The sequence below is a fragment of the Prionailurus viverrinus genome, chromosome E2, assembly GCF_022837055.1.
Source record: "Prionailurus viverrinus isolate Anna chromosome E2, UM_Priviv_1.0, whole genome shotgun sequence".
Lineage (NCBI taxonomy): Eukaryota > Metazoa > Chordata > Mammalia > Carnivora > Felidae > Prionailurus > Prionailurus viverrinus.
This window is the reverse complement of record NC_062575.1, coordinates 54,897,790-54,925,185: the sequence shown is the minus strand read 5'-3', so window position 1 is coordinate 54,925,185 and position 27,396 is coordinate 54,897,790. Positions and strand designations below refer to the sequence as shown.

The window sequence follows — 27,396 nt, the reverse complement described above, 5'->3', positions numbered from 1 at the left end:
TGGCTCACCCCCCACCTCCTTCGGTTTTCCACTCAGATGTATGTTTCCCCCAGTACATATCATGAATGTGTCGATATTGTTCAGTCTTTGCCTCTCCCGCTAACATGTGAGCTCCACCACAGAGAGCAGTCTGATCCACTACGGGGTCCCCAGGACCACCCCCAGAACATGGTATTTGCTCCACGTTTGCCGAATGAAACGAAACGAGAGCAAAATGGACACAGGAAACCCCTCCTCTGCTCCTGGCTTCCCCTCCCCCAGCCCCTCAGAAGCCTCCTTTCCTGTCCCAACCCACCCTCCGGGCCTGTTCCAGCTGTTCGGCCAGCTCTCCCAGGGCCTGGCCGTGGCGCTGTCTCAGCTCCTGCACCGCCACTTCGTGAACACGCGTCTCCTCCTCCAGAGCCTTCTTCAACTCCGTCACCTCCTGCTCCCTCTTGGACCTTGCATTGAAGGAGGCGAACAGGGAACAGCATTTCAGAAGAGAGGCAGGGCCTTTGGAGGAGTCCTCTTGACAGCTGGGTGTGCCTCCTTTGATTGTTTCCCTTCAAGGAGGAGGACCTCACTCTACATTCCCTAAGGGGTCTGGGCGGGAACCGTGGGAGGAGTGTGGCTTTGAGGGCGAACTCCTGCGCATCCTTCAAAACCCTACCCAAAAGGCCCTTTCTCAAAGGAAGTCTTCCTGGACTTCCTCCACAGACACGGTTTAGGGGCTTTCTCTTTCCACCCACAATGCCCCGTGCTGCTCCCTTAGAGCACACTTTGTCCTGGATTGGGTCCCTTTGCCAGAATCTGCCGGGCAGTTCCTGGCAAACTCCCGTGTCTGACTCATCTCCTTCCCCCAGCTTGGCCCAGACTAGCGGCAGAGCTGATGTTCCATAATCAACTGGTGAATGGCTAAACCTTTGCGTCCATGGAGGGTTCGCGCCCCAAGTCCTTCTCCCCACCGCCCCTCGCCCCGCCCCTGCCCCTCAGAGACCCCGGCTGTGCCACCCGCAGGGCAGCCCGGCCTCACCGGAGCTCCTGCTGCGCGTTGGTGGAATCCAGCGTGTCCTCCAGCTCGCTCCGTAGCGCCTCCAGCTCCTCGCCCAGGTCCCTGCGCTGCTTCTCTGCCTTGGCCCTGGCCGCCCGCTCGGTCTCCAGGTCCTCCTGGGCCTCGGCCAGCCCTGCTTGCGCCTCCCGCAGGGATTTGAGCAGCTGGGCCCGGGCCCCGCCTTCCTCCTCCGCCCTGGGGGTGGACAGGGGCCACGGAGTTGGTACGGGGACAGGCAGAGGGCAGGGATGATTTCTGGGGGCGGGGAGGCTTGGTGTGGATTTGGGGGCGGCCCATCCCGGGGTGAGATCCCAGCTCAGCCCTTGGGCACATGCTCAGTACTCAGAGCCTCGGTTTTCTCAGCTGTACAATGGGAATGACACCACGAGTAACCACAGGGACGCTTACCGAGCTCCTGCCACATATGACCCTTTGCTTTATCGTCTCATTTAGTGACCACACCGAATGAGGAAACTGAGGTACAGAGTGGGAAAATACTTGCCCAGGTCACACGGTCAGCGAGTGGCAGAGCTGACCCCAGCAGCCTGCCTCATGGCCCCCGTGAGACACGGCCTCTTGCAAAGAGAAGCCGAATGGAGGGCAGCATGGACTGCGGGTGAAATTGCTCATGGGGCACCTGGGGGGCTCCCTCCTGAAGCATCTGACTTTGGCTCAGGTCATGATGTCATGGTTTTGTGAGTTCGAGTCCCACATGGGGTGAGCTTGAGCCCCACTTCTCTCTCCCTCTCTTCCTCTCTCTGCCCCTCATGGGATTCTTTCTTTCTTTCTCTCTCTCTCTCTCTCTCTCTCTCTCTCTCTCTGCCTCTAGCTCACTGGCGCCCTCTCTCTCTCCCTGAAAGAAAGAAAGAAAGAAAGAAAGAAAAGAAAGAAAGAAAGAAAGAAAGAAACTACACATGGAGTCATGCAGCCCAGGGTTTGTATCCCCTGCTCGGCCACCTGCCCTGGTTAAGTGACAACCTCTCTGAGCTGCAGGCTCCTGGTCCGTAAGAGGACACGACACCCCACTTCACGGAGCTGCTGGGAGGATGGCAATAAAAATAATCATAAGAGCACAAAAGGCTACATGTTGTGTGTTTCCTCTTATGTGAACTATCAGGAACAGGCAAGTCCCATGTGAACAGGAAGCAGACTGGTGCGGGGTCTGCAGGAGGGAGTCACGGGCCGGGACTGCCTGACGGGTACTGGGCTTCCTTCTGGGGGAATGAACATGTTCTGGAACAATACAGAGGTGATGGCTGCACCACAGTGTGAACCCACAAACGCCACTGAATGGTACACTTCAAAATGGTCTTGTTATGGGGGCACCGGGCTGGCTCAGTCTGAGGAACATGTGACTCTTGATCTCGGGGTCATGAGTTTGAGCCCCACAGCGGGTGTGGAGATTGTCTAAAAATAAAATCTTTTAGGAGCGTCTGGGTGGCTCAGTCCGTTGAGCATCTGACTTCGGCTCAGGTCATGATCTCACGGTTCATGAGTTTGCGCACCGCATTGGGCTCTGTGCTGACAGCTCGGATCCTGGAGCCTGCTTCGGGTTCTGTGTCTCCCTCTTTCTCTGCCCTTTACCTACTCACACTCTGTCTCTCTCTCTCTCTCTCTCAAAGATGAATAAACATTTTTAAAAAGTTTTTAAATAAAATCTTTACAAAAAATAAAATGGTTACGTAAAATTGCCCTCAATTAAAAAAAAAGAAAACATAATGATAATGAGTGAATAAATAAGGAGAAACAGTAACAGACACACCCGCGTTAGCAGAGGGCTTAGGGGACGCCCAGCGTTTTATCAGCGCTTTCTTATTTAATCCCCACACTAACCTTAGAAGAAATCACTCCCATTTAAAAAAAAAATTTTTTTTTGGTTTTAATTTAGCGAGAGAGAGCATGCGTGGGAGAGGAACAGAGAGAAGGAGAGAGAGAGAATCCCAAGCAGGCTCCGAGCTGTCGGCGCAGAGCCCCACACAGGACTTGAACTCACGAGATGTAAGATCATGACCTGAGCTGAAATCAAGAGTCTGACACAACCGACTGAGTCACCCAGGCACCTCCTGCAATCTCACCCATTCTACCGACGAAGAAACCGAGGCCAGGGAGGCGATGCCCCAGGAGCGAGGTCAGGCGGGCAGAAGTGGGCGGGGCCCGAGCGTGAACCCGGGGGCCAGACAACGCTGCGCGCTCTTAACCACGCACACAACCTCTCGCATCGCTGATGGTGAGACACACGCTTTTCCCCACGTTTTAACGTCTCTGACCCTGAGCTGCACCGATAACCAAGGGCTCTGCGACGGCGTGAAGCACAGCGGGTAAAAGGCATTCGCAATACCGAGCACGGAATCTGGCGCACAGTAGGTGCTCCCTGATTGCGAATGCCCGTGATTCTAATAATGCGATTCCTCTCGCGGCCACGGCACTTGTCGGATCACGGCTGATCCTGTTTCGCGCCCGGACCCGGGCAAGTTACTAGACCGGCGGGGCCTCGGTCCGCCCTCTCCTTAACCAGGCGGCCTTGGGGCTCTCGCCAGGTCCAGTTTACAGGAGGGGACACTGAGGCTCCGAGGGCGCGGGTGGAGGCTCCCTGGGGAGCCCCGCGCGCGTCCCCACCCCCCGCACCTGGCCAGGGCGGCCTGCAGTTCCACTTCCTTGCGGCCCAGCTGGGCCCGCAGCTCCTCCGCGCGCTGCTGCTGGTCGGCCATCTGCTCCTGCAGCTCCGAGCTCTCCCCGTCCAGCCGCCGCTTCAGCTTCTCCAGCTCCTGGCGGCCTTTCTCCTCCTTCCGCAGGCGGTCTGGGGGCGGGAGTGGGGGGTCATGCACCGGAGCGCCAGCCCCCAGCGCCCGGCGGCTCCCCGAGACCCGCGGCCCCGCCCCCGGCACTGGCCAGGGTGGGGGGAAAGCCACCACAAGGCATCTCCCTCTGCGCCCCCCTCTTTCCAGCTTCCCGGACCCTGGGCCGGACCCCCAGGTGCCGTCCTCTCCTCAAGTGACCCCCAAGTGACTGCCCTGCTCCTGCTCAGTGCCTGTCTCTGCCCTGTCCTCCCCTCTCTGCCTCCGCAGCCTCCTCCTGCACCCTGTCCCTTCTGCTTCTGTGACTGAGTCCATAGCAAGGGGCGGAGAGCCCACCGTGTGTCTGAAACGGTGGGACGGTCAGAGAGAGAGGGTGACCCAAGACGCCAGGGAGAGAGCAAGAGAACGGCCATCCAGAGTGACAGAAATAACCTAAGAGCTGGGAAGGCACCCAATCTGTCTCGAGCCATCTTTCCTGACCCCCATTTAACAGATTGGACCGCTGAGGTTCCATAGCGCAGGAGACTCACCCAACATCCACCCCGCCCCCCATAACGCAGGAGGCTCCCCCAACGTCCCTACCACCACCCCGGGCCGCGAGCCGCACAGCCCCCCCCCCCCCCCTGCAGGCTCCCCTGGCTTCCCCGGGGGGTGGCGCTCACCCTCCATGTCCGCAATCGTGGCCTCGTATTTGAGTCGAAGCTTATTGAGGCTCTTGATCTTCTCCTCCTCCTCCGCCGCCTGCGACGAGAACTCGGCCAGACGCTCCTCCAGCAGCCTCCGCTCCTGAGGGACGTGGGGAGTGTGGGGGCGGTCAGGACAGCCCCCCTCCACGCTCATCTCCACCCTTCCCTGAGCCTTCTGCTCCCAAACCCTTCCCTCCTCTCCCATCTCTCTTGGGTCCGCAGACCAGCCCACCGATTCACACCCAGTAACCACTAGGTAGACGCCATGGTTCCATGCACCCCAGGCATTCATTGACCCGCCTCCCCACTCGTGGGCACTGAGGTTCCTTCCAATTCGTTTTTGCGATTGTAAACAACACTGCGCGAACATCCTTGCAGGGCGGGCGCACTCCAGTGCCTCCTGGATCCATACGGCTCAGAGTATGGTTTGTGGGCCAGCGGCATCGGCACCGAACGGGAGTTTTTTGGAAATGCTGCATGTCAGGCTGCACCCCAGACCCACGGGATCAGAATCTGCATTTTAACAAGCTTTCCATGGGATTCCTGCACACGTTAGCATTTGAGAAGCACTTTTCAAACCGTGAGTGGCTCTGGAAACCAATGCACTGTGTTCGCACTACCCTTAAAAAGAAATAGAGGGGCGCCTGGGTGGCTCAGTTGGTTGAGCGCCCGACTTCGGCTCAGGTCATGATCTCCCTGTTCGTGGGTTTGAGCCCCGCATCGGGCTCTGGGCTGACGGCTCGGAGTCTGGAGCCTGCTTCGGATTCTGTGTCTCACTCTCTCTCTGTCCCTCCCCTGCTCGCACTCTCTCTCTCTCTCTCAAAATTAAATAAACATTAAAAAACTTAAAAGAAAAGAAAGAAATAGAACAGAGGAGAATAGAATAGCCATTGCACCAAAGGAACGTTCCAGAAAACCCCTGTGCGTCTTTGACCTCTCATCTCAGGCTTCATTGCGTCGAGGAAGGCTTCCCTGACTACCCCTAGAACAGTGGAGGGACCTTCATAGTCTTCTTTTCTAACAGTTTTTTTAATGTTTATTTATTTTTAAGAGAGAGAGAGAGAGCAAGCGGGGTAGGAATAGAGAGGGGGGGGGGGACACAGGATCTGAAGAGGGGCTCTGCGCTGACAGCACAGAGCCCGACGTGGGGCTCGAACTCACCAACTGTGAGATCATGACCTGAGCTGAAGTCAGATGCTTAACGGATTGAGCGTAACCGCAGGCGTCCCTAACAGTTCATAACTGTGCACAATATGTGATTATATTTATTCCCTGTGGTGACTCATCTAGCATCCCTTTCCCCCATCTCCCTGTGAGGACATGAATGGTTTTCTAGTTTGTTCAATGCCATTGCCATATACCCTGTGCCTAGCCTAGCCTAGTCCTCGCTGTGACGGGTTAAAGGTGGCGGCTGATTCTTCGCCACATCCCCACCCAGGGACAGAGTCTAATTTAAACCCAGTGAATCTGGGCTGAGCCTATGAGGGCTTTAAGTTCAGCGGTCTGTTGGGGCGCCTGGGTGGCGCAGTCGGTTAAGCGTCCGACTTCAGCCAGGTCACGATCTCGCGGTCCGTGAGTTCGAGCCCCGCGTCAGGCTCTGGGCTGATGGCTCGGAGCCTGCAGCCTGTTTCCGATTCTGTGTCTCCCTCTCTCTCTGCCCCTCCCCCGTTCATGCTCTGTCTCTCTCTGTCCCAAAAATAAATAAAAAAACGTTGAAAAAAAATTAAAAAAAAAAAAAAAAAAAAAGAAGAAAAAAAAAAATAATAAGTTCAGCGGTCTGCAAACCACAGTGTGCAGGTCAAACAAATCTGGCCCACCACCTATTTTTATAAATAAAGTTTTATTGGGACACAGTCACACTTGTTGGACTACATACGATCTGCGGCTGCTTTCACGCTACAACGGCAGAAGTGAGTGCTTGTGACAGAAACACAGAGGCCTCCAGAGTGTGAAATAGTTGCTGTCTGGCCTTTTACGGACAGTATTTGCCAGGCCAACCCCTGATCTATAGAATTCAGCGTAAGTGGTGCTCTGTCAGTTCCAGAGCCTCCTACAGGGTCTGGAGGCTTCTGCTTCCCCTCCTCAGGCCCTGAGCTGTCAGTTAAGAAATCCGGGCTCGGGGCGCCTGAGTGGCTCTGTCAGTTGAACGTCCGACTTTGGCTCAGGTCAAGATCTCAGTTTGTGCATTCGAGCCCCACGTCGGGCTCTGTGCTGACAGCTCGGAGCCTGCAGCCTGCTTCGGATTCCGTGTCTCCCTCTCTCTGCCCCTCCCTCCCTCACGCTCTGTCTCTGTCTCTCAAAAATGAATAAACGTTAAAGAAAAATTTTTTTTTAAGAAATTCAGGCTCTCCTGTGGGGACAGAAGCCACACAAAGGAGCATCGAGACACCAGACGTCCACACCCAGCCACATCACAGTGACTGCCTAAGAGAGCCACGGCTGACCCACAGAAGGATGGGATGTAATGAAATGGTGCTTGTCTTCAGTCACGTGGCTCTGGGGGTGGGGGGTCTTACGATCTATCAGCGATAGATAATGACACACAGTAGTTGCTCAATAAATACCTGCTTGGGCAAAGGTATGAAGAGAAAGGGTCAAAGGGAGACACGGCTGAGACTGCGAGCCGGAGTGCCCCTAGAGGTAGGGAAGACAGAGAGACCCACGCACCCCCAGTGCACCCACCACCTTCTGCCCTTGGGGGCTCACAGGCCACTGACCTTGCTCAGCTTGGCATTCTGATCTTCTAAGAGTACCAGATCTTCCTCAAATTTCTTCAGCTTGGCCTCCGTGGTCACTTTCTCCAGCTGCAGCTTCTGCCGCGCCCCTTCCTCTGCCTCAAGGTGGTTCTCCAGCTCCTGGAGGGGGCGTGGGGAGGAGAGATCAGGACCCAGGGGTTAGGGTGTGATGTGACGGCTAGAGTGGAGGGGACGGTCCCAAGCCCCTAGGGCTCGTGACTCAGACAGGTCCACACTCTGGGCGAGGCTGGGAAGGATCAAGCCTCTACTGGTCTTCCCGTTTTCATCCGTGAGCCCTGAGCCTTCACGGAGTACCGGTGTGAGCGAGGCACCATTCTAGGCACCGAGGGTAGATGAGAAATCTTTGTCCTTATGGAAATCACATTCTTCTTCTTCCTTTTTTAAGTTTATTTATTTTTGAGAGAGACAGAGACGAGTGGGGGAAGAGCAGAGAGAGAGAGAGAGAGAATCTCGAGCAGACTTCGAGCTGCCAGGGCAGAGCCTGATGCGGGGCTCGAACTCGCGAACCGCAAGGTCATGAGTGGAGCGGAAACCGAGAGTCAGACGCTTAACTGACTGAGCCACCCAGGTGCCCCTGGAAATCACGTTCTTGTGTGTGCATGAAGACTATAAACCAGAAACATAATGAACATATCCTAGAGATGGGCCCTGTCCCCCGTGGCACCGCCCAGGCACATGTGGCAACGTGAGGTATGAGACCAGAAATTAAGGTTGTGGGACAGCATGGATGGATGTCAAGGGCATTACGCTAAGTAACATAAGTCAGAGAGAGAGAGACCACCATACGATCTCATTCATATGTGGATCTAAAAAACAGGAACAAAAACTGAGCTCACGGATACACAGAAAAAGTGGGTGGTTGCTGAGGGCGGAGTCTGGGGGAGGAAGAGCCAATGAAGGGGGTCAAAAGGTACGAACTTCTAGTTATAAAGTAAATAAGTTCTAGGGATGTAACATACAGCGTGACTGTGGTTCATGGTACTGTATTGTGTATTTGAGACTTGCTAAGATAGTAGATCTTTTTTTTTAATGTTTGCTTATTTTTGACAGACAGCATGAGCGCCAGAGAGAGAGGGGGACAGAGGATCCGAAGGGGGCTCTGCGCTGTCAGCCCAGAGCCCGACGTGGGGCTCGAACTCACAAACTGTGAGATCGTGACCTGAGTGGAAGTCGGATGCTTAACTGACTGAGCCGCCCAGGTGCCCCTAAAATACTAGGTCTTAAAAGTTTTCACAACAGAGGGGCACCTAGGGGTGGCTCAATCAGTTAAGCATCTGACTTCCACTCAGGCCATGATCTCACAGCGCGTGAGTTCGAGCCCCGTGTCAGGTTCCGTGCTGACAGCTCAGAGCCTGGGGCCTGCTTCAGGTTCTGTGTCTCTGCCCCTCCCCCACTCACACTCCATCCCTCTCTCCTTCAAAACTAAATAAAAATTTTTTTAAAAAGTTCTCACACTGGAAAAAAAATTTTTGTTACTATGTAAGGTGCCGGATATTAACTAGATGGTGATCGCTTTGCAACATACGTGAATACTGACTCACCATGTCCTACACCTGAAGCTAATATTACACCGTATGTCCATGAAACCTCCGCTTTTTATAAAAGGGTTCAGTATTATGGGCTGCCTCGCTATCTGGTCTTGGAAGGACCCATAATGGTCTAACCACACGTCTTCCGCCCACCCACCCTCCCCTGGCCCCATAACCCTCCGTATCACGGGGACCCAGGCACAGCGCTGGCTTGTGCCCTCTTGGTGGACTAATTATTCAAACAAGCCAATCACATCCCCCTGCAGGAACCAGAGGTCACCTCAACCTCTCGTTACGACACAGCCTGCCTCCCACGGCCGTGGCCTATTCATTCTATGCCTGAGTCCAACTCCTGTGTGGCTCTCTGGGGGTGCGGTGTCTGCCTCCCGCAGGCTGTATTTAATAAACCGCTGTCTTATCTGTCCCGAGTCTCCTGAAATGTGGTCAGTATGACTGAGGAACTACCTTTACCAGCTTATTTAAATGTTATTTCGTTTAAATTTAAAAGCAGACACTCGGTGAAATCACTGGGAAAAAATTTTAAGTACGGAATAACTCGGGTACCTAAATCCACCTTTTCAAACGAAGAAGTCATAAAACATAAACGCAGGTGAAGTTTCAGTGCCAGTGAAAACTTAGCATCCGAATCCAAAGGTACCATAAGTGTAAAACACACACTGGGTTTTGAAGGGGAACAATGACAGGGCAGCCAGCCTGGGAATGCAGCAGCCTAGAAACAAAATGACCCAGGAGAGGGACAGAGAAAGAGTTCAAAGGATAGCAGCTGGATCCAGCCATGCCTGAAGCTTATGCATTCTGGAGTCTCCCATTATTGGAACCAAAAAAAAAAAAGAGAGAGAGAATTTTTCTTTTTTTTTTTTTTTTTTTTTTGCTTAAGCCACTTTGAGTCGACTTTTCTGCAAATTCATGGCCCAAAGAGACAGGGGTTTGCACAAGCCAAGGTTGCCAGGGTAGACAGATGGGCACGGGGAGGGGCGACCCGTGGGCACGCAGAGGCCGACCTGTATATGCTGCTGCAGTCTCTTCTTCTCGGTTTGCAGCTGGCGGCTGCACTCCTCCTCCTCGCCCACGCGGGCCTCCAGCTCCGACACCACCAGCTCCAGCTCCTGCTTGCGGGCTGCCAGCCGCCCGCGCGTCTCCTCGGCCTCAGCACACAGCTCTGCCTCTGCCCGCAGTTGCTCTGCTAGGCGGGTGCGCTCCTCTTCCAGCTGCGGGCAGGGTGGGAGGTCAGCGCTCAGCAGGCACTGCTCCCAGGACAGTCTCGGGGGAGCACCGGGTCCCTCCTGCCTCCTGATTCGCTTTGCTCTTTTTTTTTTTTTTAAGTTTATTTATTTTGAGAGAGAGAGACAGAGAGAGAGAGCACGAGCAGGGGAGGGGCAGAGTGAGAGGGAGAGAGAGGATCTCAAGCAAGCTCTGCGCGGACAGCGCAGAGCCCAATGTGGGGCTCGAACTCACGAACCGTGAGATCATGACCTGAGCCGAAACCAAGAATCAGAGGCTTAATCAACTGAGCCACCCAGGCACCCCTGCTTTGCTCTTTGATGCCTGGAGGGCCTTCCTCCAGGTCCCCATCTGGGGATGACCTCCATCCCCCCCGGGGTCACCAGGTCAGACCCCCGGGGGCTGCCCTCTCCTTCACCTCCTCACAGCCCATCCGTCCCCAGCCCTGTACCCACTGTCCCAGGACTCTCTCTGCCCTGCCCCCTCCTCTCTGGCCCCGCGGCCCCACAAGCTTAGGCCTTACTTATCCTCTCCCAGTGGACTCTCTCCCCAGCCTCCCTGCCTCCAGTCTCTCCCTCTCCAGTCCACCTTCCAAATAGGCCCAGAGAGGCCTTTCTACCATCTCACATTTCATTTAACACTCCTACGCCTAGAAATTGAACCAAAGGAAATAATTCAGCAAAAGCAAACAGCAAAACACTCAAGAAGGGGTTCACTTCACCATTACTTAGAAGCCACCAGAAAAGCTGGAAACCATGAAAAGTTGGCCGCCTGCACACCCTAGCCCTGCCCCAAGGCCAGCCCCTGCCCTGCCCCGACGCTGGAGCCAGGCCCCCTGAGCATCTGGGTTCCGCAGGAGCCAGTCCCCCACCCCATACCCTGGCTGCACCCCAGGGCCCTGCCTCCTGCACATCACAGCCCAACAGCACCCCGACGGTTTCCATTCAGCTCTGCCCCCACCCTCACCCCACAGCCCTCCGCGGCTCAGCTGGGAGCCCCGCCCCCAGGCCCTGGCTCCACCCGCGGCCCCGCCCCCAGGCCCTGGCTCCACCCGCGGCCCCGCCCCTTACCTTGTGCCAGGCGGCCCCTGGAGCTCGCCCACCTCGCGGGCGCTCTGCTGCTGCAGCTCCTGCACCTTCTGGAGCTCCTGGGCCCGCGCCTGCAGCACCTCATCCTGCCGCGTCACCTGCAGCAGCGGCTTCACCTGGGGGGAGGGGAGGGAAATGGCTGCTCCACTAGCCCCGAAACGAGCACGCAGGGCCGCTTCCGGGTTCCAGTGGCGGCTCTGCCACCCGCCAGCTGTGTGGCCTCAGGCAGGCACAACAGTGTCCTCTGCTATCGGGATGATAAGAGCCCCTGCCTCACAGGGTCTTTGCAATGGGTGTATGAGGCTATTGCTTGTGAAGCGCCTAGAACAGTCAGGGCCCCCTCCCCCCTAGGCAAGCAGCGCTACACGGGTCCCCTTCTCTGCTGAACCAACCCTGGGGTACAAGAGACATCGGGGGCTGCTGGTCTGTAGCGCAACGTTTCCCAAAGTGTGTTCCGAGTCCCAGGTCCAGGGTGAGAGATGCGCTTGACACTGTGTGATCCGGGGGGGCAGGACAGGTGCCACCCACACATGAACGACTGAAATGACAGGTTCACAGAACCGCCCTCCTCCTTGTTAGTGGGAGCCACTCCGATCATTTCTTTTTTTTATTATGAAGTTTATTTATTCTGAGAGAGAGAGAGAGCACAAGTGGAGGAGGGACAGAGAGGGAGGGAGAGTCCCAAGCAGGCTCCGCACTGACAGTGCATAGCCCAATGCTGGCCTCGAACTCACGAACTGCGAGATCATGACCTGAGCCAAGATCAAGAATCAGCCTCTTAAGGGGCAGAGCCACCCAGGCGCCCCCACTCTGATCATTTCTGTCCCACTGCTTTGTATCTGGTTCTTCTCCACTCTACCTTGTTCTTTAGTGTATCATATTCTTTTCTGTCCTAACCCATGGCATTTATCACGGCTGTAATTTTATACTCATAATTTTTAAAATCATTTTCTTTTTTTTAATGCTTATTCATTTTTAAATTTTTTAAATGTTTATTCATTTTTTGAGAGAGAGTGAGAGACAAAGAGAGAGCAGGGGAGGGCAGAGAGAGAGAGAGGGAGACACAGAATCCGAAGAGGGCTCCAGGCTCTGAGCCATCAGCACAGAGCCCAACATGGGGCTCGAACCCATGAGCTGTGAGATCATGACCTGGAGCCAAAGTCAGACGTTTAACCAACCGAGCCACCCAGGCACCCCTATTTATTTATTTTTGAGAGAGAGAGAGAGAGCACAAGCAGGGGAGGGGCACAGAGGAAGGGAGAGAGAGGGGGGAGAGAGAGAGAGAGAGAGAGAGAGGAGAGAGAGAGAGAGAGAATCCAATCAGGCTGATGTGTAGTGGTGAGTTCTGGGGTGGTCACATGACTCCAGCCATCCAAGGGCGAGTCAAACTCTGGAGATCTGCGGTAAGAAAGGACCACGGTGGCCTAGCTGGTTGGGGACAAGTCTCAATCTGCTGGTGGCCCCCACGTGGAAAAGTCTGCAGGAGATCATCATGGAGGAAAAGCCAACTGGGAGGCACAGGATGTCACATACCTGACATCTTTATTCGGGCCCTTGTGCAATAAAGGGTTGGCTCAGCAGGCCTGGGTTGTCCAAACCCTGCGCAAGAGTTTGAAAGGACTGGCCCCTGCCTGGCTCCTGGAAGAGAATCTCCAAGCTCTTGGAATATTCTGACTGATAAGAGTGACTTTGTTACCTGGGGGTCTTGGGCCACATGGTATAAACTTGACCTCTGGAGGGGCTGGAGACTGGGTAACTAAGGTCAACCACACGGAGGGTCAGCCATGCCTATGAGACTCACCCCCCCTCCCCCAATCTCAACCCCGGACACTGAGGCTCGGGAGAGCTTTCCTGGTCGGCAACAGCCCATATGTGTGTCACACGTTGTTTCTGGAAGAATTAAGCACTGTCCACAGAGGACAACTGGAAGCTTGTGCCTGGTCTCTCCTGAGCTCTGTTCTGTGCACCTTTTCCCTTTGCTGACTTTAATCTCTTTCCTTTCACAGTAATAAACCGGAACCATGTGTGTAATAAATAGCTTCTCTAAGTCCTGTGAGTCCTTCCAGTGAATCACTCATTCTGGGCCGGGGAGCCTTCGGGACCCCCCAACTCAGCCCTGGATCCTGAAGCTGTCCTGAATCTTTTATCTCTGCTGGTGTCAGTCAGATTTTTTTATTTTTGGTCACCTGCCACCCAAAGAATCCTGGCTAACAAAGGTTGGGCCGATGGATCCCATTTCACAGATACAGAAAGCCGAGGCCCAAACATAGAAGGCCACTTGCCCAAGCAGGCTTGGCCCCACGGTCCTGTCTCCTTGCTGCTCAGGCCACTTCCCCAGGTGCCCTCACCTTGATGAAGAGCCGCCACCACTGCCAGTGTCTCAGCTTGAGGTAAGCCGCACAGTTCCGCTGCATGACCCTCAGGGCACTCTGCTGCTGCTGCCGCTTCTGGAAGGCTCTGGGTGGGGAGATGGCCAAGTGGGAGAGTGAAAGCTCGGCCCCTCCAGGCCCGTCCCCTTAGCAAGAGAGCAAAGCTCCCTTCAATTAGTCAACCATTATTCATTAGTTTTTTAAATTTACTTTGAGACAGAGACAGCATAAAAAAATAAATGTTTTAAAATTTATTTTGAGGGAGGGGCAGACAGAGGGAGGGAGAGAATCCCGAGCAGGCTCCACGCTGCCAACGCAGAGCCTAGTGAGGGGCTTGAACTCACGAAGCCGCGAGATCATAACCTGAGCCGAAATCAAAAGTCGGATGCGTAACCGACTGAGCCACCCTGGCGTCCCCGTTAGTCAACCATTATTAAGTGCCTACTGTATGCAAGCACCGTTCTCTCATTGGCAGATCTGTGTACAGTTTGTCGGTCCTTCTGCCCTTGACTCTCTCTCCTCTGTCCCCCCCTCTCCGTCTGCACAGACAGGCCTCCTCTTCCCCCACCTGGACCCTTCCCCCAACCTCCCAGCCTCCAATCTCTTCCCTCCAGCCTATCCCCAAAATGCCTCCCGAGAGATCTTTCGACACCCAGAGCTTACCCATCCCTTCTCTCTTCCTAGCCCTCCCACGGCTCCCCAGCATCCCTGGGCAAGCCCCCCGCCCCACAGCCTGGTGTCTGGGGAGTCCCTTATTGTCTGATCCTCCCTCTGGGCCGTTTCAAGGGGGAAGGAGACTCCTGCAAACTTTTTGCGCTCCTGAAACACATCACGCTCTCATGTCACTGGGTCTCTGCACAAGCTGTCGCTCCTGCCTGGAGCACCTTTCCCGTCCTCATTCACCTGCCTGGTCATCCAGGGTGACCCGGAGGCATCCTGGCGTACAGCTGAGTCTGCACACGGCACTTGTATGACCCCCGTCGAAGCGCATCCCACTCCAGACTGTGACGCTCTGTGCCCTGGTAGGTCTCCCCCACTCCAGACTGGGGTCCCCCGAGGCACTGGCCAGTAGGGTGACCGCCATGACCCGGTTCACCCGGGGCTTGCTTTGTTTTTGCACTGAAAATCACGCATCCTGGGGAACCTCCAGTCTCGGGCAAAGGAGGCTGGTCGGTCACCCTATGGCCAAGCCTAGATCTTCTCCGTGTCCCGAGCACCGCTCTGTACTGGACCTGGCCTGTCGGGGCCCTCAGGGACTGCAGAACCGAAAAGCCCAGGCATCTGGTGACTCTATCCCTCTTTGTTTCTCAGCCCTTCTGCCCTGTTGGAGGCCCCGACACCTGGAGCCGTCTGGTCAACCCCTCCCTGCCCCGGGAGATGGCGTGGTGCCCTACCTGCGAGCTAGGTAACCCCGGGCAGCTGCCTGGAAGGACACGATGATGTCTGTGACCTTCAGGTCCCGTTCCTCTTCCAGCTGGGCCAGGACCCCTGCCCGGAAGAAGATCTTGCTCTGTCCCACACGGTAGAGGTTGGGGTCCAGTTCTAGGGCCTGGATCTGTGAGGGGTGACAAAGAGGAGGGGCGATGGGGGGAGGTCCCGGACCCCCTCTTCCACCACCTGGGACCCAGCACGTGCACACATCCACACCTGCACCCCCAGGCAACACCCCGCACTCACCATCTTCTCGCAGGCCTGTTTCCCATCCATAAAGCCCTTGGGGATGGCATTGGGCGTCAGGATCTCGTACCTGCGGGGGGGGGGGGGGGGGGGGGGGAGGGGGGGTTACAGCCAGGTGTCAATGAACTCCCGCCATGGCTCGGGGCTGGGCTCGGAGGGACCGACAGCGATAACAACAGGGACAGTAAGAAAAGCCAACATTACAACATTTACAGAGCAGCGCCCACGGGGCGGAGGGCGTTACCACCGACAGCACTGGCAGTAAGAGCGCCACCTGGTGGACATCCGCCAAGTGCTGATCGGGAGGGTTTCACCGCCCGGCCAGCGGATCTCCCCGGGCGACTGCGAATAACAAACAGCTTGGTGCTTTGGAATATGTATTGTTTGTCAGGCCCTGAGCTAAGTGCCCTACTGCACGGTCTTCCCAACTTCTAAGTGGGAACTTAGCAACTGAGAATAAAGCAGGATACGTTTCATAAACACATTCATGTCTGTCTTCAGAGCCTTTCCCCTGCTGTGCCCTTCCCTGGATCTCAATATTTCATAAAAAAAAAAAATACACATTATATATACAATATGTATACACATAAACGAATATCATGGACATAATGTCATATATATATATATATATATATATATATATTTTTTTTTTTTTTTTTTAAGTTTATTTTTTGAGACAGAGAAAGCAGGGGAGGGGCAGAAAGACAGGGAGAGAGAGAATCCCAAGCAGGCTCCACGCTGCGTGGAGCCCAACGGGGAGCTCGATCTCACGACGGTGAGGTCATGACCTGAACCGAAACCAAGGGTCAGATGCTTAACCCGCTGAGCCACGCAGGCACCCTGAGGAACGGGGGTGGGGGTGGGGGTGGGGGGGGGTGGGGGGGTGGGGGGGTGGGGGGGTGGGGTTTCACTGTATTTAAGTGGAATTTAAATTTGAAAACTGAAGCAGTGTAGGGGCGCCCGGGGGGCTCAGTTGGTTGTCCACCTCTTGGTTTTGGCTCAGGTCACGATCTCATGGTTCCTGAGCTCTAGACCCGGCTGGGCGCTGACGCTGCGGAAGCTGCTTGGGATTCTGTCTCTTCCTCTCTCTGGCCTTCGCCTGCTTGCACGCACTCTCTCTCTCAAAACAAATTATAATTAAAAAAAAAAAAAAGCCAAAGCGGCGTAAAATATTTTTCTGTTAAATGCAACTTCACTGTTTTGCTAGGACTACATTTCAGAGCATCCGAACTTAAGGCACACTCCGTATTTCGCAGATTTGGTAGAAAAAAAAAAGAATGCACAGTATTTCACTACCACGTTTTTATATTGATTCATGTTAAAATTATCTAGTACCTTAGATGTAACCAGACTAAATAAAATATCTTGGTAACATTAATTTCACCTGTTTCTTTTTTTTTTAATTTTTTTTTTAACGTTTATTTTATTTTTGAGACAGAGAGAGAGACAGAGTATGAACGGGGGAGGGGCAGAGAGAGAGGGAGACACAGAATCGGAAGCAGGCTCCAGGCTCTGAGCCATCAGCCCAGAGCCCGACGCGGGGCTCGAACTCAAACTCACGGAGCGCGAGATAGTGACCTGAGCTGAAGTCGGACGCTTAACCGACTGAGCCACCCAGGCGCCCCACCTGTTTCTTTTTATTATTAGAAATATCGCTACTGGATAATTTTAAATTGTGGAGAAGCCTCACATTCTGCTCTTTGTAATGGTGCTGCTGTATACAGCTTGTGTGAAGTGTAATTTATGTTACAATATTTACTGTATTTTTTTTTAGAGAAAGAGAGAGGGCGTGAGCTGGGGAGAGGGGTAGACAAGGGGCGGGGGAGGGAGGGAGGCAGAGAGAATCTGAGGCAGGCTCTGCCCTGTCAGCACAGAGCCTCCCTCAGGGCTGGATGTCACCAGCCCTGAGATCATGACCTGAGGGGAAATCAAGAAGAATCTGACGCATAACGGACTGGGCCACCCAGGCGCGCCTGGATTACTGGCTTCTTACACGCCAATATTTTCTGTTCTGTCCCGTTCTATTGCATTTGTAAAGAAATGCAGATTGCCGCACGCCGATGGCAACATGGAAACGTATCATAACGATTGCAACTTAACATAAGGCTCTATGCTTTTAGGGAAGGCACTGGTGGGAGGGGGGGGTACTGCTCTCCCATTCCACGGAGGAGAAAACTGAGAACAGGAACCAGAGGAACTTGCCCAGAGTCCCCAGGCTCAGAAGTAGCCGGTAGGGGGGATGTGGGTGCAGACACGGTGGCCTCCAGACCCGAACCCCGCCCCACCGTCACCCCATCGCACTCACCGCTGCCGGAACTCCTGGAAGAGGATGCGGTTGGGGAAGCCCTGGCGGCAGATGCGGATGCCCTCCAGGACCCCATTGCAGCGCAGCTGGTCCAGCACCAGCCGAGGCTCCAGCTTCCCGGCCTGCGGAGAGCGGACACGGACACGCGGCGTCGGCGGCGCGGCCACACGGGGGCGCCACTCACGGGCCCGCAGCCGTCAGGGGACACGGGGGGGGGCGGGCCCGCCCCCCACGACGCCGGCTCGGAAACGGTTGGCGATTTCATATGGTTCAACCTAGAATGTACTGAGCACCTACGAGTGCCGGTTTAGAAATGCCTGCCCGGGGCGGGGGGGGGGGGGGGGGGGGGCGGGTCTCGACCAGCGGGAGAGGCCGAGGATAAATGAGGTCAAGAAATCAATCCCTACTCAGCATGGGGGAAAAATAAAACGTTAAGTGCTAAGGAGAAAAGAGCAGCCCGGAGGGCGGGCGGGGAAGGGTGAATTTGCCCGGAGCATAGTCGGGACCGGCCTCCCCGGGAAGGCGATGAGTTGAATAAAACCCATCCATCAGGGGCACAGTCGGTTGAGCATCCCGCACTTTGATTTCCACTCATGATCTCATGGTTCCTGGGATCCAACCCCACCTGGGCTCTGAGACGACAGGGCAGCCCCTGCCTGGGATTCTCTCTCCCAATCTCAATCAATCTCTCTCTCTCTCTCTCTCCATGCCCCTCCCCCTCAAAATAAATAAACATTAAAAAAAAAAAAACCCTTACATCATTATTTGGGGGTAGCTAACTTTTGTTGCTTTTTCTTTCCTTTTTTTTAATCGCTTCTAGAAAATCTAAACCATTTGAAAATTCGAACTCTACATTCTATTTTTATTTTTTATTTCTTTGTTTCTGAGAGAGAGCGCAAGTGAGCAGGGGAGAGGGGCAGAGGGAGACAGAGAGAGAATCCCAGGCTGGCTCCACACTCAGCACGGAGCCCGACGTGGGGCTTGATCCCACAACCGCAGGATCATTCTTGTTGAAAGCAAGAGTCAGACGCTCAACCGACTGAGCCACCCAGGGAACCCCCAAACTCTACATTCTAAAAGAGAACTCTTGCCTTGCTTTGCCCAGGCCCCCAGAGCGAGCCACAGAGTCCCCAGTTTTTTATAGAACCTTCTAGATCAGCTGTTCTCAACTCTGGCTATACGCTGGCACTCTCTGGGAAGCTTACAAAAAAAATCGCCAAAAAAATAAAAAATAAAAAAAACGAATATCCTGGCTACAGCACAGGGTAGAATCTGGATCTCTGGGATGGGGGTGGGGTGGGGGGGTTAAGAATTAAACCATAAGAATCGTCATTCTGGGGGTGCCTGGGTGGCGCAGTCGGTTAAGCGTCCGACTTCAGCCAGGTCACGATCTCGCGGTCCGTGAGTTCGAGCCCCGCGTCGGGCTCTGGGCTGATGGCTCGGAGCCTGGAGCCTGTTTCCGATTCTGTGTCTCCCTCTCTCTCTGCCCCTCCCCCGTTCATGCTCTGTCTCTCTCTGTCCCAAAAATAAATAAAAAAACGTTGAAAAAAAAATTAAAAAAAAAAAAAAAGAATCGTCATTCTGGATCTTTTTCTAGGGCCATCTAAGCAGCCTATATATCTAATATTTGTGCATCCGTCAAACATTTATTGAATATCCACTGTGCGCCAAGCACTGCTCTAGGCACTGGGGACTCAACAGTGAAAAAGGAGGTAAAAGCCTCTGCCCTCAGATTGCTTACGTTCTGGAAAAAGGCAGTTTTCTCTTTATTACTACGTGTCCCCTATTCCTTGGCAATAGGCTGCACTCCCGTGGGAGAGAGCTTTGTCTCCTCTGCTGCTCTCGGTCCATGACTGGCTAGGGCTAGCCCACCCTGGCTCCGTGCACGGTCATGTGACCCAGGGCTGATCAATCACAGTGAGCGGCTCAGGAGTGAGCGCAAGACCCATCTTAAACCCATGAGGCCACGGGACAAGAGACTCTCTTTCTCCTCCAGGGTTGCTGAACTAGGAGAACGAAAGTTTGGAGCCACTGGGGGCTGCCTTGCCGTCCTGAGGGGAGTAAGAGAAAGAAAGAAAGAGAATGAGATTGCTTCAGAGTGAAGACCACGCAGAGCCAAGCAAGGGAAAAATCCCTGACATCACGGTTGGAGCACCTGGATCCAGCTGTCACTGAACCCAACCTTGGGATTTCAATTAGGTAGTTTATACATCCTCATGTGTGCTTAAGCCATCTCAGTTGACTGTCTCACCATCAAAACAGCCCCAAGGAAATAGCTGGAAAGACCGGTGAGTTGAAAATGATATAGTGGACGGTCTCACATTAATATTTTGTTCTCTTCGTGCCTCCCTCCAGCCCCTCCTTTGGCAAACTATTTGGCAGGCTGGAGGGGGGGAGGTGGATTACATTAAAAGGGACCGAGAAAACACGTAAATATACAGTATTTTGTAGGAACCCAATTTCTCACTGTCTCTCACACACACACACACACACACACACACACACACACACACACACACAGGTACAAATTTGCATGAGGAAAAAGTGACCCTGAACTCTGTGATGTTGAACTAGAACGTGACATACTGGTGTGACCTCAGAGTTCCATATGTAAGGATACTTATATAAGTAAATATAGATGTAAATGTTTATATCCAGGGGTGCCTGGTGGGCTCAGTTGGCGGAACGTGCAACTGTTGATCTTGGCGTCATGAGTTCGAGCCCCACGTTGGGGGCAGAGTTTACTTAAAAAAATGTGCGTGTATCGGGGCGCCTGGGTGACTCAGTCGGTTGTGTCCGACTTGCGTGCTGACAGCTCAGAGCCTGGAGCCTGCCTTGGATTCTGTGTCTCCCTTCTCTATCTCTCTCTCAAGAATAAACATGAAGGGGCACGTGGGTGGCTCAGTCCCTTAAGCGTCCAACTTCAGCTCAGGTCCTGATCTCTCGGTCCGTAGTTCGAGCCCCGCGTTGGGTTCTGTGCTGACGGCTCAGAGCCTGGAGCCTGCTTTGGATTCTGTGTCTCCCTCTCTCTCTGCCCCTCTGCTGCTCTGTCTCAGAAAATAAACACTTAAAAAAATTTTTATGTGTGTATATATATATGTGAGTACATGCGTTTACGTGTGTGTATGCATGTATATGCATTTGTGTGTATATACACAGCTATTTGCTGAGAGGTTCTGGAAGCACCCTGATACGGCTGAGTATACCTAGCACCCACATCTTTTTTGGTTTTTTTTTCATTTAATGTGTATTTATTTACTTTTGATGGAGAGAGCACAAGTGGGGGGAAGGAGAGAGAGAGAGACTGAATCCGAAGTAGGCTCCAGGCTCTGAGATGTCACTGCAGAGCCTGACATGGGGCTCGAACTCACAAACGGAGAGATCATGATCTGAGCTGAAGTCAGACAGTTAACCAGCTGAGCCACCCAGAAGCCCCACCTAGCACCCACATCGTAGACTCTAAGCACCATTCACTAAAAAGAACCAGGTCCCCTCGGAGAAATGGGTGACTCTATGTACTATGTATCTCACCAAATATAAGCCACCTTCAATCGCCAAACACGCTGTTACACCACCAAGAAAGAAAAACTCCTATCAATTAACCTCTGCCAGGCTACTGATTGGAAACCACATGCCCAATTTCAGAGATGCTAAAGTGTGAGAAATAAATGTGTCTTAGATTCGATAAAATAACAGTATTTGCAGACAGGAGATACACACACACACACACACACACAGTAACTACAGTTCCTAGTTTCTGAGGACGGAACCTCATTTGTGTTCTTTTTTTTTTTTTTTTTTTTAAGTTTACTTATTTATTTTGATGGAGAGAGAGAGAGTGAGAGCAGGACAGGGGTAGAGAGAGAGGGAGAGAGAGAATCCCAAGCAGCCTCTGCCCTGTCAGTGTAGAGCCGGATGCGGGGCCTGAACTCACGAACCACGAGATCCTGACCTGAGCCGAAGCTGGATGCTTTACCAACTGAGCCCCCCAGGCACCCCTCATTTTGTGTTCTCGTTTTCCACTCATGTTGACCCTTCCCTGCAGGGCCCCTTCCCTGATTTTCCTAACAAGAAAACCTTTGGGTGGCCTACGAAGCCAGGCATGGTCTCCCCACACCTCCGTGACGCCCCCAGCCCCAACAGCCTGCTTTCCATCCCTTGTACCTTTCATGCCTCAACCTCCCACCGGGCTTTTGCACAAGCTCATCCCATCTCAGTCACCACCTCCTCCAGGGAGGCTTCCCTGACTTCACCTTAGGTGATACTTACTTCCCCTACAAATTCAACTGGCCATTTATCGTGAGTGGTCAGTCGAGTGTCTGGGCTCCCCATTAGATTGTGAGAATAGGGGTTGGCTGCGCTTTTCTCTCTCCAGTATCCCCAATACCCTGCACTTAGTAGGTGCTCAATAAAATTTAAGTCCCACTGAAGAATGAATTTTCCTAACAGAGCACTGAGCCTGGGAGAGAAAGGAATTTGCTCAAGGTCACACAGCCAGTCGGAGGCGAGCCTGGGACCAGACGTGGCTCCAACCGGGTTCAGTGGCCTCGCCTTTACCCAATGCCAGCGCTGCCCCCGCCCCGTCCCCAGGCCGGTCACTCACCCTCTTCTCATGGTTGGGGATGATACAGCGGACGAAGCTGGGGTTGGTGTTGCTGAGTGTGGCCATGAGGCGGCTCAGGGACTCCTTGTAGAGCTGTCCCACTGTTCGGAACATGCCCCGGCGGGGGCGGCCGCCGGGTGGGCCATCCCCAAGGCTGCTCACCTGCTCCAGCCCCACGATGCCCTCCACTACGGGGAAAGGAAACAGATGTAGAGAAAGAAGCGGGTCAGGGGTCAGTTTTAGGTGCACTGTTTTAAGTCAAAGTTCAAGGGTCTTGTCATTTATAGGACCTGGCACTTTACATATGAAACACCGGTAAGGTAGGTATTTGCAGTCCCATTGGACTGATGTGTAAACTCAGAAAGGTGGAAGTCTGTGCCTAAGGTCACACAGCTGAAAAAGTGCAGATCTAGGATTCGAACCCAGGCAGCGAGAGTCCACTGGAAACCTGGCCTCTGACCGCTCTTCTTCTCGAGGAACGATCTCCACTGTTCCTTATCAAAAAGTGGTCATGACAACGGCATATACTTACTTGGCACGTCCTCTCTGCCAGGCCCACTCGAAGCGCTTTATATATGCCTTCTCATTTATAAGCCTGTAAGAATCGTTTCCATTTTACAGGCGAGGAAACCGAGGCACAGAGAGGGAAACAGCGCACTCAGCATGGCCGCAGTTTTAGGGACTCAACACGATGTCCCACTGAGGACGTAATAAAGCCCGGCTTTTCTGTGCGATATTTAAAAGCACACGGACTGCCTCCGCATGAACCATTTTTCCAAAAAGGCCTGATTTCATGGTGACTCTTCTCTCTTTTGTCATCTGGTGGTGTCACTTCAGCTAGTGAGAAATCCCCACTCCTTCATCTTGAATTCTGTGGGGTTTTTTAATGTTTATTTTTATTTTTATTTTTGAGAGAGAGAGAGAGAGAGTGAGTGGGGCATGGACAGAGAGAGAGGGAGACCCAGAATCCGAAGCAGGCGCCAGGCTCTGAGCTGTCAGCACAGAGCCCAACGCGGGGCCTGAACCCAGGGACCGCGAGATCATGGCCTGAGCCAAAGTCGGATGCTTAGCCGACTGAGTCACCCATGTGCCCCTCGAATTCTGTTTGAAGTCACACCTCCTTTCTCAGGGACCTGCGGCGGGGGCAGACTCTGATGTCCTGTAGTCCTCAGCAATGAGGGTCATCAGGGGTCAACCAGATAATCTTCGCTTAGGGCAGGGCTTGGTGCACAAGTGGGGGCTCACCTATGGCCTTTTCCTCCCCAGGTTCAACGTTCCCTCTCACCGCCATGCTCCCAACTGTTATCAAAATGGTAATTAAGTTCTTACAGCACAGATAAGAGCAGAGGCCCTGGGATGTCTTGGGTTCAAATCCCAGCTCTGTCCTTTACTGTCTGTGTGACCTCAGGCAGGTGTCTTAACCTCTCTGTGCTTTCTCATCTGTATGATGGGAATAATAGCACTAACACCTGCCTCGTTGGCTTGTTCGGAGGATCCTTTTTTTTTTTTTAAGTTTATTTATTAACTTTCAGAGAGACAGACAGTGTGAGTAGGGGAGGAGGGAGAGAGAGAGAGAGAGACAGAGACAGAGACAGAGAGAGAGAGAGACAGAGAGGGAATCCCAAGCAGGGTCCACACTGTCAGCACGGAGCCCGGCATGGAGCTTGAATTCACAAAACCGTGAGACCATGACCTGAGCTGAAATCAAGAGTAGGCGCTTAACCTACTGAGTCACCCAGGCGCCCCTGTTCAGAGGGTTCTAGGCGTTAGTAACTGTAAACAGGCTCTGCACAGCACACAGCACGTAGTACATGCTCAGTAAATGCCAGCTGGTGTTACCAAGAGGCTTGTACTTTTATACATGCGGTTTAATTAGAAGGCGTCGTGTGGCTACAAAGAGTCTGGAAACTGCTGAGGGAGGCGACAAGGAAGGAGAGCGAGAGTCCCCCGCACAGAGGAGAGGGGACAGATGTTCAAAGTCAGGTACCCGGTCCAACAGGCCCACCCTCTTCATCCGGCAAATCTCACCCGTCGGTGCACAGCAACACCCACCCCCTGACGGAGAAATGGCAGAGCTGCGCCTCCCTGAAGATCCTGGGGGTGACGGTGGGAAGGAGCCAAGGAAAGGGAATTGCTGGAAGCCCCCGTGTTCTGGGGGGTGAGGGCAGATGGAGGGGGGAGGCAGAGTGATGAGGGGTGGGAGATGCAATGGGAACAGCAAGAGGAGGGAGGAGGGAGAGAAGGTGGCAAGAGAAAAAGAGAGCATTATTAGTCAACAGCACAGGGCAAAGCGGGAGGAAAAACTTGAATGTTGGCCATGAACTTTTAAAGCTAGGGCGACTGTCCTGTTCACCTTTGTGTCTACCCATTGAGGGCATGACGATGACGGGAAGGATGACCGTCCTTTGTGGGAATTCAATGCCAAGGAGATAAAAAATCTCTTTCCCTAGAGGTTAAATCTGTATCTGCTTTGTTAGGTATCCCTTTTTGCCCTGGCTGCCAGGAAGCTCAAGGACTAAATGCTCCTTCCTAGCTTGTTGCATTTGTCTCTCTGAGGAGAGCTTTTACCCTGGGCTCCCAGGATGCTGGGCACCCAACTCTGGGCTCAGGACAGCTGTAGTAGAGATTGATGCACGAGGGCCCCAGTTCCCTGTCCCTCCTGTGACTTGCAGCTCCTTGAATCTGGGCTGCTCTGACCTGCTTTGTTCAGGAGAGTTGTGGAGGAAGGAACACTGTACCGGGTTGGAGACAAGGACACAGCTTCCGCTTCTCTCTTGGAATCCCTGGAGAGCCAGGCTCATATGAGATGGGGTATGTGAGGGATCACGGTGGGGGTGGGGGTGGGGCATGATGTGTCCATAAAGGGGACACAGATATTAAAGAAGTGTGTGTGTGGTGGGGATTTTCTGAGGAGATGATTCTCATAGCAGAATCTGGTTCTGTTAGTGAACATCAAGCACTACTTTTCAATCCCTCTTGTACAAACCACAGAAGACACAAACCTCAAATTCCTCTGTCTAAAATCACCTCATAACATCAAGGCACCTCACACTCTTCTAGTTCTGTGAGTCCATTTGGGAACCATTCATCTTGCTTATTTTGTTCTCTTGTCTAATTGCGTGGGCTAGCAATTACAACTTTGCTTTTCATTTCAGTAAAAGGCGTCAGCAAACGGACAGACCCTGGACATCTTGAATCGGGGGGAAAACACCAGGATGCTGGTTTTGTCGGTTGTGAAAATCATGTCTCCTCTAAGGAGGGGAAGTGGCAAACAAGGCTTGGCTTAAAGGTATGGGGTCTCACACTTTTTCTGCCCGTGCCTCCCAGAAGGGTCATTCCAAAAAGACTGATGACCAAATCTACAGGGGCCTTGTTGGAGCAGGAAAGCTTTGCAAAATCTACATCTCAGTCCATTGTTCTTCCCTGGGGCCCTGAAGGGAACTTTGTTAGAGTGCAGAAAGCAAAGCCTAAAAGGTGACTAATCTGTAAAACACCACCCTGCTGAGTTTCCTTGTTGTGATGAATTAATTTTCAGTCAAATCTGATTTTTTTTTCCTTAGGGATCCACAGGCCATCTACAATGAATGACTTTCTCTCTTCCTTTACAATATTCATACAGTTATTTCTTTTTCCAGTCTGATTGCATAGGCTAGTATTGCCAAAACCGTGTTTCAGAGCAGTGGCGACCACGGGCATCCTCGTCTGTTTCTGGTTAAGGAGGAGTGTTTTATCACTGAGCATGAGGCTGGCTTGTAGCAGTCAGCCAATCATTCAATCAACGAGTCACCGATTGGAAATGCTACTGTCAGACCGTCTGGCCTGCCTGCCTCACTTCTCCGTCTGAGCAGATAAGTCACGTTCAGAACTTAGCCTCTAGAACAAAGGTGTGCACCCTGTGGGCTGGGAAGAGGGATCCACCGAGCTCCAGGGACAGGGCCTGGGGAAATGACGGTCCTCACCATCTTTCCAGATCTCTGCCGTTAGCCGGTCTGTGCTCTGGTGAAGCAGGGCTGCGACATTGTCGTTCAGAGGGTCCATGTTTTTCATCAGCCACTCATTGGCCTTGTAGTCCACCTGGACGAAGTCACGCAGAGGAAGGTGGTGAGCCCGCAGGTTCACCAGCTCTCCCAGTTTCCCAAGGACCCTCCCAGAAACCCTGGAGACCTCCAGCTCCAGGGCTCTCCACAGATGAGAGAGCGTCAGTGCCACCTAGTGTCTGTGCCCAGAACTGCACCCTCCACCTGCATGGCCCCTCTCCCTTCACTTCCCTCATCTGTTCTCTGTCCCACCTCCAGGACCTCGCCCGCCATCACTTCTTCCTTATCCATTCTATTCCAGCCACCCTGGCCTCCTCACGGCTCCTCAAACGTGCAAGTTCATTTCCACCTCGGCGTTTACCCCTGCCATTCCTGGTCACCGCGGATTTTCACATGGCGGGCGCCTTCTGAGTATTCAGGGCTTTGCTTTGAGGCTCTCAGAGTCCGAGTCTTGACCCACACAACTCCCCACACGTGTGCGCCCCCCAAAGACAGTGGCTCCCCTGAGGCCAGGATTCAGGTCTGACTCACAGCACAGGCTGGGCACACCGGAGGTCTCAGACAACATTTGGGAAAGGAAGTGAGTGCTAGACACAGAACACATAGGTCTCCTGTCTCCCAGCCTCCGTATGCTGTTCCTTCCCCCCCGGACAGCCCTTCCCAGCCTTCACCTATCCTTTGATGGCTGTTACTCCTCATTTATTTTTTAATGTTTTGCCCTTTTTTAGACACAAAAAGAGCACGAGTGGGAGAGGGGCAGAAGGAGAGAGAGAGAGGTAGAGAGAGAATCTTAATGCTTATTCATTTTTGAGAGAAAGACAGACAGACAGAGCGTGAGTGGGGGAGAGGCAGAGAGAGAGGGAGACAGAGAATCCGAAGCAGGCTCCAGGCTCTGAGCTGTCAGCACAGAGCCCGACGCGGGGCTCGAACCCACGAACTGTGAGATCATGACCTGAGCCAAAGTCTGACGCTTAACCGACTGAGCCACCCAGGCTCCCCTTAAATTTTTTGCTTTTACTTTAGAGACAAAAGAACACAAGCAGGAGAGGGATAGAAGGAGAGGGAGAGAGGGGGAGAGAGAGAGAGAGAGAGAGAGAGAGAGAGAGAGAGAGAGAGAGAAAATCTTAAGCAGGCTCCACACTCAGCACGGAGCCAGACATGGGCCTTGATCTCATGATCCTGGGATCACAACCAGAGCCAAAATCAAGAGTCAGACGCTCAACTGACTGAGCCACCCAGGCACCCCCCATTTCTCGTCATTTCGGCCAGGGATTGGCAA

The 27,396-nt window shown here is 53.4% G+C and overlaps 1 protein-coding gene across 1 annotated transcript in view; it reads right to left on the bottom strand.

Moving 5' to 3' along the window:
- MYH14 (myosin heavy chain 14) overlaps positions 1-27,396 on the bottom strand; it is a 91,274-nt gene that overhangs the window by 28,803 nt on the left and 35,075 nt on the right. Inside the window, exons 16-28 of the mRNA XM_047837341.1 lie at positions 26,040-26,154; positions 22,081-22,268; positions 17,478-17,599; positions 15,173-15,242; positions 14,890-15,050; positions 13,475-13,583; positions 11,116-11,242; positions 9,819-10,030; positions 7,229-7,366; positions 4,488-4,611; positions 3,656-3,827; positions 1,013-1,225; positions 296-440 (exon numbers count right to left, since the gene is read on the bottom strand). Of these exons, the coding sequence (XP_047693297.1) occupies positions 296-440; positions 1,013-1,225; positions 3,656-3,827; positions 4,488-4,611; positions 7,229-7,366; positions 9,819-10,030; positions 11,116-11,242; positions 13,475-13,583; positions 14,890-15,050; positions 15,173-15,242; positions 17,478-17,599; positions 22,081-22,268; positions 26,040-26,154 (1,896 nt within the window). The remainder of the gene's footprint in view (positions 1-295; positions 441-1,012; positions 1,226-3,655; positions 3,828-4,487; positions 4,612-7,228; positions 7,367-9,818; positions 10,031-11,115; positions 11,243-13,474; positions 13,584-14,889; positions 15,051-15,172; positions 15,243-17,477; positions 17,600-22,080; positions 22,269-26,039; positions 26,155-27,396) is intronic.